Source organism: Micromesistius poutassou (assembly GCF_964030765.1).
Source record: "Micromesistius poutassou genome assembly, chromosome: 11".
In the NCBI taxonomy this organism is placed as follows: Eukaryota; Metazoa; Chordata; class Actinopteri; order Gadiformes; family Gadidae; genus Micromesistius; species Micromesistius poutassou.
The window spans coordinates 2,975,168-2,992,419 of NC_140281.1; the positions used below are offsets into that span (position 1 = coordinate 2,975,168).

Sequence of the window (17,252 nt, forward strand, 5' to 3'; positions counted from 1 at the left end):
ATACTCAAATATAGCTATAAACATCATCACTGCCAAGGACAATGTTGAGCATTAATAAATCATGCAATCTGAAGCGTCATATACCATAAAGAAATAAATAAATAACGATACAATGAAAGACAACTTGTGCGTACGTGGTGGTCGAAGCGTCGCCTCTACGGTTTCGTCATGTCCGGGTAACAGCGAGCCAACCCGGGCGGAGCGCAGCAGGAGGCGAGGACGGGCCATTCGGCTGAGACGGACCGCTGGACGGGGGCGTGTGCTGGAATGAGAGCCAGGTGTCTGCATGGGAAAGACGCCTATTCTGGCCGCTGTTCCTCAAGTTTGTTGAGCGAACATCGAGGGATTCATTGAATTGTATTCGGTGCAACCGTGTGGCCGATGCATTGCACCAGGTGAGATGTGTGTTGATTGTTGGTATATGATGACAGCGACATGATCGCAACCAAGTGGAAACTGCGCAACTTCAGACTCGGCGTTGTTCCGACGCTGAGCGTGTTTATGCTAAACGTCCCAGGTGGGGATGTCGTTGATTAAACAATATTATAACATACTTTATGGCAAGAGATGAATCCGACATATTTTTAAGTATAATATTCGCTGTTGTTCGACTTTTCAAATTAAGTGTAAAGATGGTGGAAGGCCTCTGACACTGGCAGGATCGGCTTAGCCCCCAAATGTATGAACCTAGAGTTTGGTTCCGTTGAAAACAATGCAGCTCTTACGATAGTTAGATTAAATATAATTTAGAAACGTAATATTGTTGTACGTCTACTGTATTATCGATGTTTGCTCAACGCTGAACCGGGTAGACATGGGACAGTGTCACCATTATATATATATAGAAACAAGGAAGTCCTATGGGTACACGGGTTTCGTCACTAAGCATTTAAAATATTACTTAATTAATACTTCTTATTTTTCTTCTTCTTCTCCCCACTCCTCTTCCGCAGGGCTCTTCATCTGTCAAACCCTTCCATGATGCCCGTCGACATGGCAATGAGAATCTGCCTGGCTAGCTCTCCGCCGCTGTGCTCCTTTCTCGGTAACTATGACAACTGCCGCCTGGCAAACACACTTTACCCACGATGCCAGGCTCTGCGGCCCTGTCTAGCCCCCGGGCACGCCGACGGTAACCATGGGTACGAGGTCTCTGGACCGCCCGTGGGCAGCGGCGGGAGGTTGGCCTCCAGCAAGGCCGTGCCCCCCAGGAAGAAGCAGGTGGTGTTTGCGGACGCTCACGGCCTGGCCCTCGCCGACATCATCTTCTACAAGGAGGAAGACCCCCTGGCCGAGCTGCAGTTCCACCTCTCGGACATAGAGGGAGCCCTGGCCAGACTGAGGCAAGAAGAAAACACAGGTAGTTCAGTCTCGGTATTCTTTCAGCCAATCAGCAGGCAGGAGGAGGGACACCTGATAAGCAGGGAGGAGGTCATTCGTAGTTTTGGATGGATGGCTATCGTTTGGTGACCGTGACAACAATCTCCTAACAGACTATCTGGAGTTTCTTCAGCTGTCCGGACAACAGCTGAAGGAAAGGACGAAAGGTTTTGATAAAGAACGTGATCAAGCAGACTGAAGTAGAGAGAGCAGTAAGACGGTTATACTCTGGGACTGTAGAAGAACTTAACAAGCCGATATTTGCACATGAACATAAAGAGTTGTTCCTCATGTTAGTTGCTCATGTCCAATACTTTCCAAATATTTTATTCTCTGACAGGTTCGGACCCTGGGGACTCCGGTGGTCTGGTCCTGGACTTCACTCCGCCCTTCGAAGACTACCTGGACCTCCGTCAGCGCCTGAAAGCCCAGCAGGTCTCCCTGGAGAACTGTTGCATCCAGGACGGCTCTCTCTCCGGTACCGTCAAGGTCCAGAACGTCAGCTTTGAAAAGTCAGTCTCGGTCCGGATCACCTTCGACTCGTGGATCTCCTTCCGGGATGTTCCGTGTCGGTACCTGAACAACGTGTACAGTTGTCCTGACACCGACACCTTCTCCTTTGACATCCCTCTACCGGAGGCGGTGGGGGAGTCCTTCAAACGGGTGGAGTTCTGCATCTGCTACAAGGCTCAGGACGAGATCTTCTGGGACAATAACCATGGCAACAACTACTGTCTGGTCCCTTCCGAGCCAGAGCCCAACCCAAGCCCCAAGACCAGGGGGTTGGAGGAGATGGTGGAGAAGCTGGAAGGAGGGAGGTACGCAGAGTGTGACCAGTTTGGAAGCCCCAGGACGTCGGCCGGAGTCTTCCCAGGGTGGCAGAGTTGGGGCCGCATAGAGAACAGCGCCCCCTACTGGTGACCGCAGAACCCCTCCAGAGCACACTGGTCCTCGTGGAGGTCACACAGGTTTTGATGAAGAACTTTCCCGTTACTCTCACCTATTGCACCTCAGCAAGTTCATTTAGGATTCACCTGCACATCAGTAACAGAAATGGAAATGTGGAGGGGGGAATCAACTGCAGGAAATGATAAACCCTCCTGAATGCACCTTACTTCTAATTCTAACTACTGACCTTCTGCACCTTACTTCTAATTCAAACTACTGACCTTCTGCACCTTACTTTCTACTGCTAACTACTGACCTTGTGCCCCCCCTATCTAATGTCCAGCGATGTGCACAGTTTCACCCTCAAGTGTTCCTCAAGCTCTCTGCGAAGATCAATGCCTTGATATTCAAAATATATTCCAAAGTATTCTCAAGGACAATTGGGTTTAGACAAGACAGTGTCTTGGTTTCACCAAGCGCTGGTTTCACTGACCAGGATGTGTTCCAAACTGTTCAGATTCCATTCTTCAAACCTGACGGTGTGAGTGCCTTAACATATGCTGTAATCTATAAGCCCAAATCCAAAATTAGTGCCTTACCCTCCATCAAGATGTGCAGAAATGTACGCACTAGCCCGGGCCAGAAGAAAGTCAGGCTGGAAAATGTTGATTCATGTGGCAAAGTTTCTTCACCAGATCAGAGCAGTGTTTTGGTGATGTATTACATTTACATATTACATTTAGCCACTGAGCACAATGGTAAAGTGTCGAAGCCTTGTAATGCCAGCCCTCCAAAAATGATCAACATTATTCAAAGACAAACCGTGACATTGTTCATTAATTATTTGCACTTTATTCTATCCATGCCATAGTTTCTGTTGAGTGGGACTCTGAACTTGAACATGCTACTGGTGGTTGTAGCTAGTGGTGATCATAACCTAGAACATGCTAGTTTTAGTTAGTAGCCTTGAACATGTTAGTAGTGATTGTAGTCTAGAAAATGTTGGTTGTAGCCTTCAGTAGGCTGTGATCATAGCCTAGAACAAGCTAGTGGTGGTTGTAGCCTAGATAATGCTAGTGGTGAATGTAGTCTACAATGTATTAGCGATTGTTGTAACCTAGAGCATGGTGATCGTAGCCTGGGCTATGTTAATCTTTATGACATCGGCTTCCATTTAGCGGCTAGTGGAATAGGATACCAGTCTGTATTTAATTTGCATAGAGGAGCATAGTCTCAATGGCAGTTAGCTTGGCTGTTAGCCAGTTAGCTAGCTAGTTAGCTAGACTGAAAGCCAGTTAGCTAGACTGCTGTAAGCTCCACTTTTAGTCTGTAAGCTAGCCGGTAAGCCAATGAGGGAATTCTATACGACAGTTAGCTAGCCTGTAGTCAGTTATCTCCACTGTTAGCCAGTTACTTGGAGTGATTTAACATCTTCTTTTGTTTATTGATTAAGTACATCACCCCTTTTAAAAAAGTGTTATTTTAAGCTTGAAAAGCACTGAGAATGAATCGAGGACTGTGCTCCACGTTAATTAGGTTATGTGGAGTTTGGCTGCTGTTTTAACGTTAAATATCCCTGAAGCTGAATATTAAGGTTCCACATGTCTCTCAGAAGTGTGTAGAAGCTGTGGACACACAGCTGAATATGCATACATTTTTAAGGGTTTACCTTCATTGCATGTAATGTTCTATATTTTTTTATTGATAATTCTAAAATAGGAAAGATAAATGTTGTCACTTAAGGGGAGACATTAAGTTGAGAGAAAAGACAGCTGTACAGTTTAACAGATTCTTATCGATGTTTCCTCACCAATGGAGACAGGGATTGGAAGGGAGGGATATTGAAAGAGGGAGAATGATGGAGATTGAAAGATAGATTGAAAGAGAGATTGATTGAAATGCATGAAGTGAGGTTGTTTGTAGATGTAAATTTCCTGTATTGACCCAGGTTTTGGTTCTGGAACTTTGACGTTGACATAAATGTGTTTTGTGAATTGTGTCACTGTGGAAGTTCACAAGATGCATCCATTTTTGGTTAACGTCTGGAGGGCCAGAGTGGGTTACTCAGCAATGTCTGAGGGCAAAGGGACATTGTTATGGCTGGCCGGTAGCCAATGAGCTAAAAGCCCACATTGCTAATGTCTATTATGGGTTCATAGGAAGATGATGTACCAATGGTTCAGATATTTTTGTATTTCAATGAAAGCTCCTTTTATCTACCCCAAATAAACTCTGAAGATTTCTCTTGTTCAAGTTTCTTTAGCTTTGCATTCTCCAAATGACTTAATATTAGGGATGCACCGAAATTTCGGCCACCGAAAATGGCCCAAAAGCGCATTTTCAGCTTTCGGCCGAAACACTTTTATCACCGAAACAACACGGCCGAAACAGGAAATTGTGATGACGCAAACAAAAACAGTGTGAGACATTGTGAAACAAATGACACCTCTAGCTAAATGTAGTAATCTAGAGAACCAGCTACAACCTTGTTTTCATCCAAACGAGCCGTCTTTAGCGACGGCTCGCTATGAGACTGCTTCTATGAACTGTTGGCTATCAGCCGCGAGTCTAGGGACCGTCCGCAAAGTGCCGACAGCTTCTATGAGCTGTCGGCTATCATCCGCGAGCTTAGGGACCGTCTGCAAAGTGCAAAACGGAAAACGGTGTTGTTTTTACAGTGCTAAATAAATATTTTTATACTTTTAATAATTGTAATTGATTTATTCTTTGAATTGCAATGCCTTGATTTTAGTGAGGTTAGTACACAGTCAGAGCTATAAATGCAATGGTAGGCCTACTAATAATTGGCATAATAATTTATTTCGGTGTTTCGGTTTTCGGCCTTGGTTTCCTCGTTTTCGGTTTCGGCCAAGAATTTTCATTTCGGTCCATCCCTACTTAATATAATACTCTGTTGACCTTGGGTTGGTTTCTTCGAGATAGGAGGAAAATAGTAAACACATTTCACATAATTTTACCCAATTGAAAGAAGGGAAGCTATGATGAGGTCTAGGGGTAATAAACATTAACCAACAATTACATTTTCTTCCTCTTCCATAACTTTTACTTTAAAGTAAGTAGTTGTAAGTTCCTGTATTATAAATATTTCAGGAACATGTTCCATAGTGGGGGGACAGGAAATGTAAATGCCTTCTTCCCAAACTGATCTATTTTTGCATGTATTAATATCATCCTCAATCTTGCTGATTGTCTTTCCCCCTGCCTGTCTTTGATTGGCTGTCACAAATATGTGGCTGGCAAGAAAACAAGTAAACAAACCATGTTTTGCTTCAAGCAGACGTAGCAACTGTCCCATAACTCATTCAGCCTAGCAAAAGCACGGACACACAAAGACCAACCAATATTTGAACAGAGCAAAGCACACAGAGTGCGAATGCAGCAAGGCTGTATTTATTCACACGCTTCAAACATTATTTTGCATCTGGCCTGACATGACAGATATAACATACCACTGACCAACAGAACCATATACAGATTTACCCACAGGCAGAAAACCGACAGAAGTAGAGAATAGAAGAAGAAAACAGATTGGGAGACAGATGGACAGATGGATCGGAAGAGGGATCAATTTGAGGAATTATGTTTAACAGCAGATTATTGGTTCAAAGAGATCACATGACAACAAATATCCCAAACACATTTCGAATTCCAGCAGAGGGAGGGAGAGGGAGAGAGATACTAGTGTGTGTGTGTGTGTGTGTGTGTGTGTGTGTGTGTGTGTGTGTGTGTGTGTGTGTGTGTGTGTGTGTCTGTGTGTGTGGCTGGCCGGCCGGCCGGCCAACAGAGAAAGGGAGTGTTGGTGTGAGAGAGAGAGAGGTTATGTAAGGAATAGCCAGCTGTTATATAACGTCCTGTTCTCTTTTATACTCTGTCAGTCTGTCTCTGCAATTCTGTCCGTCTGTCTGTAGAGTGGTTCTCTGCAGGTCAAACTTTCCACCAGCAGAGGATGCTGAAGACGATGGCAGCTATAGGCCTACAATGCTGAACAAAAATGTCTGTTTGTCTGTGTCTGTTTATCTGTTCATCTGTCCATTGGACCGCTTAAATATATGTATTGAAAAACAAATATACAAATGCATACATCATGAATTGCAGCGTATCCCTGTCTACTGCAACACAATTTCCGGTCTCTCTTCCCTATGAGCTGTGTACACCAGTTAACAGACTCTTACTTCCTATGAAGTGTAACCTAGTTAACAGACCTGCTCTCTTACCTCCTATGAAGTGTAAACCAGTTAACAGACCGGGTCTCTTACTTGTAAACCAGTTAACAGACCGGGTCTCTTACTTGTAAACCATTTAACAGACCCGGTCTCTTACTTGTAAACCAGTTAGCAGACCCGGTCTCTTACTTGTAAACCAGTTAACAGACCCGGTCTCTTACTTGTAAACCAGTTAACAGACCCTGTCTCTTACTTGTAAATCAGTTAACACACCCGGTCTCTTACTTGTAAACCAGTTAACACACCCGGTCTCTTACTTGAAAACCATTTAACAGACCCAGTCTCTTACTTGTAAACCAGTTAACAGACCCGGTCTCTTACTTGTAAACCAGTTAACAGACCCTGTCTCTTACTTGTAAACCAGTTAACACACCCAGTCTCTTACTTGTAAACCATTTAACAGGCCCGGAGCAAGGAGAATCAACTTTAGTTATTTATATATTACAATGTTTATATTGTCTACATTTTAAGACAACATTCTTATTTTCCTTTGCTCAGGCCTGGGTTAGGGTTAGGGTTTTTACACTGTTTTGGTGAAGTAAATGTTTATTTTCCCTGCCAATAAAGCTATTTTAAATTCAATTGAGAAAAAGAGAGAGAGAGAGAGCGAGAGAGAGAGAGAGAGAGAGAGAGAGAGAGAGAGAGAGAGAGAGAGAGAGAGAGAGAGAGAGAGAGAGAGAGAGAGAGAGAGAGTTAAGGGTCAGCAGAAGGGAACGAGGTTAACTGAGAGGGTAAGAGGGAGGGAGAGAGGTTGTTCACCATTCAGATTTTTCTCAGCGTCAGGATGGACACACAAAGGTAAGATCTCTGTCATTTGAAATGTGTATAAATATACTTTATTAATATATAATACTAATACTATTGTTCATGTTATTTAAATGCTTTTTCATCCTTATCCTGGTCGGGTATTTAATCAAATCCATCCACTCTGTTGGAATGAAAAAACATTTACAAAGTGTGTCTTGAAGGGATCTGGAGTCTTGAAGGGATCTGAAGCTCACATACAAATTCCTTGTATGTGTGAGAATACTTGGCCAATAAAAGTTGTCTTTGTCTTGTCTTTGTCAAATGGTTAACACAATTTGGAAAGATGTTACATATTTGTAATTCAGACAGAATACAGTTACAATCTGGTGAATCTGCTGTGGTCATGTTTATTCTGGTGTAATCTTGTGTTATCCGGTTTAAAGTAGTTGCATCTAGTGTGATATGGTTGGCAGGTCAGATCTCGGCTTTACATGGGAGACATTGGAGGACGGGATAGAGGACGAAGCGGAGGATGACGAGGACAGGTGTGACGAAGATGGGGTGTTTTCGGTAAGCAGAGGACTGTGTTTAAGGTAGTTACGTTCTATTTGTGTTTAACTGAGGTCACACTGGCAGCTGCCTGCTGACACTAAGAGAGAGAGAGAGAGAATGTATGTGACGGTTACTCAGTGTCTGGGTGCTGTGCTCCTTTAACCTCATCAAACTACCTGACCTCCCACCTCTTTGAAACCTGATTTCTCCCCAATAAAGTTACATCAATATAGACACGAGCACCTGTTGCTATCTATCTATCTATCTATCTATCTATCTATCTCTCTCTCTCTCTCTCTCTCTCTCTCTCTCTCTCTCTCTCTCTCTCTCTCTCTCTCTCTCTCTCTCTCTCTCTCTCTCTCTCTCTCTCTCTCTCTCTCTCTCTCTCTCTCTCTCTATCTGTCCGTCTAGCCATCTGCTTTTCAGTCAGTGTGTTTGTTTGTGTTTTTGTACATGGTAGAATGTGTATTGCGGTGTGGGGAAAGTGTATACTAGTCATACAAGATAAATGGCTCTTCCTTACGTAACCCGGATTCTTTCTCACACCAACACTCCCTTCCTCTGTCTGCCACACACACACACACACACACACACACACACACACACACACACACACACACACACACACACACACACACACACACACACACACAGGTCCACATTCCTGTGTACGAGGAGGTATCATCTTTCCTGGGCAGGAGCCAGTCATAAAAAGTGTCGACATCTGTAATTTTTCTGTCATTCCCTGTCACCCCTCAATCATTCTGTCCATTTTCTATCATCCCTCCATTATTCTGTCATTTCTCTATCAGCCCTCAATCATTATATCTCCATCTCCCTCTACCTCTCTCTCTGCAGTACGGGGGTTATGAGCTATCAGTGGCCCAGGAGAAAGGAGAGACGACGACCAGGAGCAGCGACACAGACCTAGAGACTGTCATCAACCTGAAGGTGAGACAGGTTGGCTCCTCTATTCGCCATGGTGGCCCCTCTGTCTGACAGCGAGTCGCATGACTGTGATATCTTCCTCCACTCGTAAAATGTCTTCCTTCAGTGGTCACATGACTACTGTCTCTTCCTCCAGTAGTCATATGACAACTATATCTTCATCCAGCATTTAGGACTACTACATCCTTCTCCAGGCACAGAATCATGATTCATTCCTGGTTTAAATGTCAAGTAAATGAGCTGATGTCAAAAAAAAGACAGGCATCATGTAGAGATTGTTCCCCTCCAGACCGACAAGGCAGGGAAGCTGGTCTTGGAGACGCTGGACGACCTCAACAACATCATGCTGCTGAGGAAGAGGAAGAGAGAGAGGAAGACTCATGCCTCGAAGCCCACCCCTGCTCCTGCACCGCTGTTGGTAGGTCACCTGACACTGAAGGTTGTTCTAGAACTACTGTCATGTCATCTTTTTTTGTACAGTCCTTAACCACTGTTACAGTCTTTAGGTCTTAACTACAGGTAGCAGCTCTGAAGGTTATCCCTCTCTTCCCAGCCCTACTATGTGGATGAGGATGACTTCTTCAAGGCCTGTGAACATAACCAGCTGCCTGTGATTGAAAAGTTCCTCAAGGACGGAGGAGACATCAACTGCCAGGACAATGTGGGTTACCAGGCAACACCAACAAAGCTCCCCACCCAACTAGTTACACATCGCTAGCAACACCAGCCGCACAATGCTAGCAAGGATAGCCATCGGGGGCTAGTAATATTAGCCACACACTGCGAGCAAGGCAGGGCCAGTTCTACACTGAATTGCGCCCCGGGCGAGACCCCCTCCGAGCGCCCCCCTCCTGGTATGGAATTGCGGGCTTGCGTAACTGTTGGCAGGGGGAGGGTGGGGGGGGGGCCTAGGATAGGGGGCCTAGGATAGTCATGTTTCATTTAGCTTCTTCTTCTAATTCTATGATTAGTGGGAATTAAGGGCGACACTAGTGGGCGCCCCCAACACATTTTGGCACTATGGCAATCACCGGCCCTGGAGCAAGGTTACCAACACATGCTAGCATAGTGGCCACACACTGCAAGCCACATTAGCAATTAAATTCTAGCAACATCTGCAACACATCCGCTAGAAAGGACTAGCTATATTGGCCATACACTGCTAACCACATAGCAGTGTATGCTTGCATATGGTGCTGATACCATAGCCACAGAGGGCTATAGCGTCATGAGTAGGGATCAACTGATATGTATTTTTTAGGGCGATGTTGATACCGATTTTTTTCAGCCTGTATACTGATACAGGCTGCCGATTTTCTTGAGCCGATATTTGGAGCCGATACTGCTTTTGCTCCCTCAATTTACGTCATAAAAATTACACAATGATGATAACAAATGTTACAAGTCGCAATTTAAAAAAGGAACATTTATTGAACTGTCTGTATGTAAAAAATGGCCGGGAAAATAAAAAAAAAATCTGCAAGAAAAATCGGAAAACACGCAAACAACTGCCGATAATATCAGTCAATCACTATCATGAGCCATACAGTGCAAGCAAGCCTAGCCACAGAGGCCGGGTCCAAAATGTACACACACCACCAGCCAATGGCAGATAGCGATGACACTTTGGCAGGTAACATCGAGAAAATAATCAGTATCAGTGAGTGCTAGCCATGAAGTTGTTCAGGGTAACAAGGCGGTGATCTCCTGTAGTTCCAGAGGACCGGTCTCCACAAAGCGTGCTTTCGGGGTCACATAGAGGTCGCCCGGAGACTGGTGGAGGCTAAAGCTGACGTCCACATGAAAGACAAGGTGCTATTGCTCTTACAATTACTAGTACATTACATTACATTATTAGATTAGACATATTACGCTTATCAGGCTAAATGGCTTCTCTAATGCTCCTCATCTCTCTCTCTTATCTTGTCCCCTACTTTCCTCTCCCCTCCTCTGCGCTCCCTTCGTCCCCTCTCTCCTATGCTGGGGAAGCTGGGCTCGTCTTGTGTCCATGCGGCCTGTAGGGGGGGCTGCCTGTCCGTCCTGGAGCTCCTCATGGATAACGGAGCCGCTACCTCCGATAAAGACAAGGTAAACACCCCTAGATTAGATTAATACAGGATCTGATTCATAGATTAGATGAGCAAGGATTTAATTCATTGATGAACTAAACTCTCATATTAGATTAAAGCTGTTTAAACTCTTCGATAACATGAAATGTATGTGTTTAGCGCTCTTTCTCTATCTGTTGCCTGATGTGGCGGAGTTCAAGGCAGAGTACAAGGCAGGGTCACCTGAAAAGAGAGTAAAAATGTATTCAGATACACACAGCACAGTCTGGTCAAGGGCAGATCACACCCCCGGTGTGAATGACACAACAGATAAGCAGAGACAACCTACCAACCAATTCATAACAAGATATGTGAATGACATGCATTCTGTCATTGACAGTGTCTGATACAAAAATAGAGAATGTTCCAACAAGGACGTGGGTAATGATACAACATGGCCCGAATCCCAACAGAATGTAACAAATGACAAAGATGAAACTCTGAGATTAGTTAAATAAATGAAACTCATAGAGTAGGCGTAATAGGATTAGGATTATGATTAAACTCATCGCTCACCAGTCTGGGTGTGTGTGTGTGTGTGTGTGTGTGTGTGTGTGTGTGTGTGTGTGTGTGTGTGTGTGTGTGTGTGTGTGTATGTGTGTAGATGGACAGTACACCTCTTCACGTGTCAGTGAGAATTGGTCATTACGACTTCGTCGAATATTTAATTAAGTGTGGAGCCGAGATAAACGCTGTCGACAAGGTACAAACACACACACACACACACACACACACACACACACACACACACACACACACACACACACACACACACACATACACACACACGCTTGGCCACTGTTTGATGTGGTCGTCATTTACTTAATAAGCTATCAATAAATATGAATAAACTGCCTTTTTTGCATATACCTTAGTTCACTTCCACCCAAAGCTCAATATATTCATTAAAACGCAAGCATGTAGACAAATACACACACACACACACACACACACACACACACACACACACACACACACACACACACACACACACACACACAAGCCTCATAACGTGTATTTTATTTCAGGAAGGAGACAGTCCTCTCCATGATGCTGTGAGGGTCAACAGTGTTAAACTGATAGAGCTGCTGGTGGGCCATGGTGCAGACCAGAAGCTCCTTAACCAGGTAGGCCACCCCGAACCTCTACCTACCAGACCTGCCCTCAGCATGAACTCACCACGACACACTCACCTCAACCTACCTTTAACCTCACTATGACCCAGGTTTCCAGCGCGTTATAAAGTGTCCCAATTCCCCATATTCCACGCCTTACTTGTTCCTGGGGTTGCCTACTGTGCCATATTAGTCAGGACGTCCCCTATATCGGGCTAAATTGGTTTGTCCCATAGCGGACCTCCCTACTCTACTCTGATCAAAGAAACGTAAAGCTTACAGATACTAGTACTTATACAACAGGAGTTGTTGTGATCACAACCACGGTGACATCACCTGTCAATCAAAGGCCCCCTCATATTGTGCATCAGTTGTAGTTTAAATATGCCAATACCTGCCAACCTGTTTGGTCGGTCTGGCATTTGTAATTAAGGATAAACCTGTGAATATGGTTAAAAAATATATATATATATATATTATATATGAATGTACTAGGCCAAAAGGTGGCGTGCCACTAGGAAGCCATCTTTTGTCCCTTGTTTGATCGGTAGAAAACTGGGCAACTCTACATGTTCCCAAATAGTGTACTATGTAGTCAATGTTGACTATAGTCAATGTTGACTATAGGGGATTAGGGATTAAGGAAACAGGTGAACCAAATTGAACACAGCTTTTATCTTCTCGGTTATGACTGCTACGTCTTATCTCTGCCCTCTGACAGGAAGGACAATGTCCACTGGACAGCGTCCTGGAGTGGCAGAACGGAGCCAAGACTATCCTCGCCGAGCCGGGCGCGACGAGCTAATCCAGCCATAATAGTTACTAGCTAATCTAGCTACACCCCTTCATATATATATATATATATATATATATATATATATATATATATATATATATAGGCCTTTAATAATATGGAGAGCTATTACTTTACTATGTTGATCAATTACAATATATATCACTGTCACTGGCAACTTACTTGCAAATTGTAGTCAAATAAGTAGAGTGTATCAATAGTTAGTATTTTATTAGCATACAATGATTGTTTGCAATTGTTTCAATACTGCAGTCTATTGAAAGAAGGTATATATATATAGGCCTACATGTAAGTGTGACATCACATCAGAATAAAGAGTTGGATGATGATTATTTCCATTCTTTTTTGTAGCAGTAAGTGCATGTATTTAGCACTTTTATTTGTGTTATCAGCAGGGATGGGCAACTGGCGGCCCGCATCCTCACTCAGTGAGGCCCGCAGATAATTTAAGTTTTTTGCAGAAAACTTGATCGACAAAAAACGTACCTTTCAGTCAAGATGAGAAGCAGATGAGTATCTGTTCATAGAATTCAAAGGCCCATGTGCCCATGTGTGTAGTTGGCTTAGAAATGACATGTCATGAAAGATTTCAACTTCACTCGCCACTACAACTACTACAACTGCACTGAATATAATGCTATAATGTTGTTGCACTTAATGTTGGGCCATTGCTTTTCAGTTTTGTGCCATGCCATCATTGAATGATGATGTATGTGAGGCCTTTGCACTGAAAAAAATAAGAATCACTCATGTGGCTGTTTCTTTTGAAACAAACTTGTTGTGTTTGTTGTTTAACAAGAGCATAGACATAAAAAATAAAAAATGTATTTGAGCATGGAAAATATGAAATGAATGTAGGCCTATGTTGGTTCATTTAACACACATAGGCTTAATTTTTAGTTAGTGGCCATCCTCAAAATGCACCACAATACAGGAAATCACATCTACCAAATTCAACATTTTCTGGGGCTAAATGGGTAAAGTTATGCGAATATTACGTTTATTTCCCCAACACTGTTTGGGTTTGACCGTAATGTTTAAATCTCGCGATACCGGGGTTGACTTGTGAGTTTTGTTTGGTGTTTGAAGGACACAGAGCGCGGTTTGCGCGAGCCGGAAAGCTTACAAGCTTGCGTCAGTAAGTGCCCATTTGTTCGTGTCTTACTTTCAAAGTTAAAGTTTCCAGATTTTAAAAGTTAATTCAATTTTTTTACTTAGTTTCTAGTTTCCTATGTTTAAAACCTCTTGTGCTGAATATATAAATCGAGGTAGAGGTTAATATGAGCATATACTTAAAAACCAATCAATCGTTATAATGTATAGCCAGATGCTTTACTTTGAAGGTTTTACAGGAAGTGGTGTTTTCACAGCAGGTGACTTGTAAACGTGATAAACATTGAACAAACAGAAGGACGTTTGAAAGAAGAGCAGACGCTGGTATACAAGTCAAGTAATACTATTCATAATATAGTAATATTTAACAAAAGGGTCTTCTCCCTCAACAGACCCAGAGTATTATTATTTATTATTTAGAGACGGGAAGGTTGTGTTTAGACGCAATCTTGATCTCTTCCTTGTCCGGGGTCTCCAGATTAGAAGCGGTGTACTGAGGACCACCGGAGCCATGCTGCATCCCGTAACCCAGAAGAGACGCTGCGAGGCGGCCGCCAACTGGACCAGCTGCCTGGCGGTAAGACCCCGCTGTCTGCCTCCTCTTTCTGTATCTGTCTGTCCATCCTGCTTCACCTTTTTATTACTGTTTATTACCGTCTCACTATGTTTGGCCTTTCAATATCTCAGTCAGTCTCACTCTTCTCTGTCTCACTCAGTTTGTATCTTTCACATTGTATTCTTTCTCCCTTTCTCTTTGTTTGTTTGGGACCGGTTTTTATGGACAATTGTTGTATATTTGATGTTGTGATCTAATGTTGTGTATTAATGTAATTAATTGACTTCATGCTACACATAAAAACACTAACAATAATTTAGAACAGTAGGTCTCTCTATGAAACGGTATTAGTTTAATACCCCGTACAGAATACCTTCATATTGTGTACCTTGATATGTATTTAATGTTGTGTGTTTAATGTTGTGCATCTGTTGTTTTTTAATGTTGTTTATCTAATGTTATCTTATGTATTGTTGTGTTTTCCAGAAGCGTGTGTGTGTTGGACCCGCAGTGTGTCCCCAGAGGATGGACGTTTCCATGGAAATTTCCTGGACTCCCCCAACCACCCCACCACAACCTGAACATCAACAAACACACCCCCCCAGCATGGTGAGACACACACTCACACAGCTGACCAGCTAGTGAACGAGGATGGTTTGGTGTGGGTTCTCTAACCGTGATGCTCTGTTTCAGACGCAGCTTACTGCTCACTGCTGCCCCCGCTGTCTGGCCGGGGAACCGGTGAGTAGAGATCTCTCTCACACTCACACCGCTGTAGCCTAACACACCACAATGGTCAACACACACCACTTTAGCGTATAGACCAACTAACTGTCTGGATCTGTAAGGCCCAGTCCCATTTTTCTCCCCTTAACAAGATCTCTTGCTTTGAGTGCCCTTAGCTGCAAGTCAGCTTGCAGCTGGGGGATGATTTTTAGGGAATTACAGGACTCCCACTTGCTCCCTTAAGTATTGGGACACCCTACCCCTTCGCGGGAACGAGCAAAATCTAGGGTTAGGGCTCAAATCTAAGGGAAGGGGGAGATTTGGGACGGGGCCTTTAGTATTTGCTAGTGCAAGGTGCCTGCTACATGGGGAGCTAGCCAGTCATAGTGAGGACGATCATGGAAGCAATAACATTCAGGACAACAGGCACAGAACACGCCACCCGATTTATATTGAAGGACTAAGTGGTTAAACTTGACCTATTAAAGGTAATTGTTCAACTCTGTGTTAAAGATGTTTAAAGGTTGGGTCTGTTTTTCTCAGGGACATATCAATCATATCCTGGGACTGACAGCCTGAACAGGATCTTCAGCAGAGGAAGAGGAAGAAGGAACCACCGTCCTGTCCTCCAGAGTGTGTGGAGTGAAAATTCACAGCAAGCCATATGGTTAATACCCAAACAACAAACAAACAAAAAAATCATCAATGTGCTTTAAAAGGGACTGTTAATATGCAGAGCTGTGTACTAGACATAACTAGTACCATGCTAACCCTCAGCTAGCTAGCAGAAGCAACTATATTGCATGATATCACACAGCTATTGCGGGCAGAAAACGTAGCAGAAGCTGTTCTTTAAATGCTAACCTACAGCTGGCTAGCAGAAGAGATTGTATAGATGCTAACACACAGCTAGTGAGCAGAATTATTGTATAGCTAACTAGCTAACTAGCTGGCAGACTTCTATTTAGCGTAGTTCCCAGTTGGTATGTTATGTCACATACCTGACACAAATTGCATTTTATCAATTTTATTCCACTGGGCATCAAAAAGTGTTTCTAGTTTTTGTAATTTTATATATAATTGTAAATAAGGCTGTTACTGCAGACTTTATTCCAGATTTTCAATTGAAGAATTTATTTTTCTAGATTTAATCTCCAACAGTAAACTGTTGACACTTCCAGATGTTGAACCGGTTCATTGATCCAGATGTTGAACAGGTCCACTGTGTACACATTCAGACATTGAACCAGTTCACTTCCAGATGTTAAACCAGTTTTCTGATCCAGATGTTGAACCAGTTCACTGTGTAAGCACATCCAGATGTGGAACCAGATTAAAGGGACTGAAGTCATCCTCCGCAGAGACGTGAAGGGATGTAAAACAAACGCTTCTCAACGACCATCAGACTTAACTTGTGTTTTTGTAACCAATCAAGCCAAAGAATATGTTTTGTAATTAGTTTGACACATGCTCAAATGAAGGACCAGTCAAAGGGCATTACCATGTGGTTGAGATCTGTATATTTTTCTATGCGTAGAATTTACAGAATGTAAAATTTGTGAGTCATATAATGATTGATCAATTGTTATGTGTGTGTTTTTGGAAGCAATGAGCCTTCAATAAACGCTTTGATGTACATTCTTCTGTGTTGGCCAATACTTAGTCAACTAGTTAATTAGGACAGTACTAATAGATCCATGGGGGTAAACAATCAACATCCTGTGTGGAGGAATATTGAAGCCGGTTTGAATTGCTCCGGCCTGTTAATCAAACAAAGTGAGCTACAAAGCCTGTCTGAATTTTGGCAAGACCACAGTTAATACAGACTGGAGACCAGCACTGACCACCAGGTTGCCACCAGAGGAGCTGCTGTAACGTTATGCTTTGCCTCGTTGACCAGGAGGTGGCACTGTGGTCTCAGTCTGCCCTCTCTGTTGTCTCTGCTCTCTCCGCCTCACCAAGTCAGTCTCTCTGCCCCTCTTGCTCACCCTCTCGCTATAGTCTGGTTGCCTCTCTCGCTCTCACAACAAGTCTCTGTCCTCTCTCGCCCTAACCCTCTCT

The 17,252-nt window shown here is 43.5% G+C and overlaps 3 protein-coding genes across 3 annotated transcripts; all 3 read left to right on the forward strand.

Annotated features, from left to right (window-relative positions):
• Nucleotides 1-238: 238 nt before the first annotated feature.
• Nucleotides 239-4,510, forward strand: ppp1r3cb (protein phosphatase 1, regulatory subunit 3Cb). Its single transcript, XM_084475033.1, has 3 exons — nucleotides 239-395; nucleotides 954-1,360; nucleotides 1,721-4,510. Exons 1-3 carry the CDS (start codon nucleotides 382-384, stop codon nucleotides 2,299-2,301), a joined length of 1,002 nt encoding a protein of 333 aa, XP_084331159.1. The 5' UTR covers nucleotides 239-381; the 3' UTR covers nucleotides 2,302-4,510.
• A 2,769-nt stretch (nucleotides 4,511-7,279) lies between these two features.
• Nucleotides 7,280-12,805, forward strand: LOC311355292 (uncharacterized protein). The gene is made up of 10 exons (XM_084475045.1): nucleotides 7,280-7,310; nucleotides 7,733-7,829; nucleotides 8,670-8,762; nucleotides 9,049-9,177; nucleotides 9,313-9,420; nucleotides 10,473-10,571; nucleotides 10,749-10,847; nucleotides 11,472-11,570; nucleotides 11,896-11,994; nucleotides 12,704-12,805. Exons 1-10 carry the CDS (start codon nucleotides 7,297-7,299, stop codon nucleotides 12,785-12,787), a joined length of 921 nt encoding a protein of 306 aa, XP_084331171.1. The 5' UTR covers nucleotides 7,280-7,296; the 3' UTR covers nucleotides 12,788-12,805.
• Nucleotides 12,806-14,175: 1,370 nt separating this feature from the next.
• On the forward strand, nucleotides 14,176-16,810 carry LOC311355291 (uncharacterized protein). Its single transcript, XM_084475044.1, has 5 exons — nucleotides 14,176-14,233; nucleotides 14,388-14,486; nucleotides 14,952-15,074; nucleotides 15,159-15,206; nucleotides 15,735-16,810. Exons 2-5 carry the CDS (start codon nucleotides 14,421-14,423, stop codon nucleotides 15,768-15,770), a joined length of 273 nt encoding a protein of 90 aa, XP_084331170.1. The 5' UTR covers nucleotides 14,176-14,233; nucleotides 14,388-14,420; the 3' UTR covers nucleotides 15,771-16,810.
• The last annotated feature ends 442 nt before the right edge of the window (nucleotides 16,811-17,252 follow it).

Excerpts from the sequence above, each read along its gene's own strand:
- ppp1r3cb (XM_084475033.1), top strand. Across the intron at positions 1,361-1,720 it reads GAGGCAAGAAGAAAACACAG|GTTCGGACCCTGGGGACTCC; the intron begins GTAGTTCAGTCT and ends ATTCTCTGACAG.
- LOC311355292 (XM_084475045.1), top strand. Across the intron at positions 8,763-9,048 it reads AGACTGTCATCAACCTGAAG|ACCGACAAGGCAGGGAAGCT; the intron begins GTGAGACAGGTT and ends GTTCCCCTCCAG. Across the intron at positions 11,995-12,703 it reads ACCAGAAGCTCCTTAACCAG|GAAGGACAATGTCCACTGGA; the intron begins GTAGGCCACCCC and ends GCCCTCTGACAG.
- LOC311355291 (XM_084475044.1), top strand. The coding sequence starts at position 14,421 with ATGCTGCATCCCGTAACCCAGAAGAGACGCTGCGAGGCGGCCGCCAAC. Across the intron at positions 14,487-14,951 it reads ACTGGACCAGCTGCCTGGCG|AAGCGTGTGTGTGTTGGACC; the intron begins GTAAGACCCCGC and ends TGTGTTTTCCAG. Across the intron at positions 15,207-15,734 it reads GCTGTCTGGCCGGGGAACCG|GGACATATCAATCATATCCT; the intron begins GTGAGTAGAGAT and ends TGTTTTTCTCAG.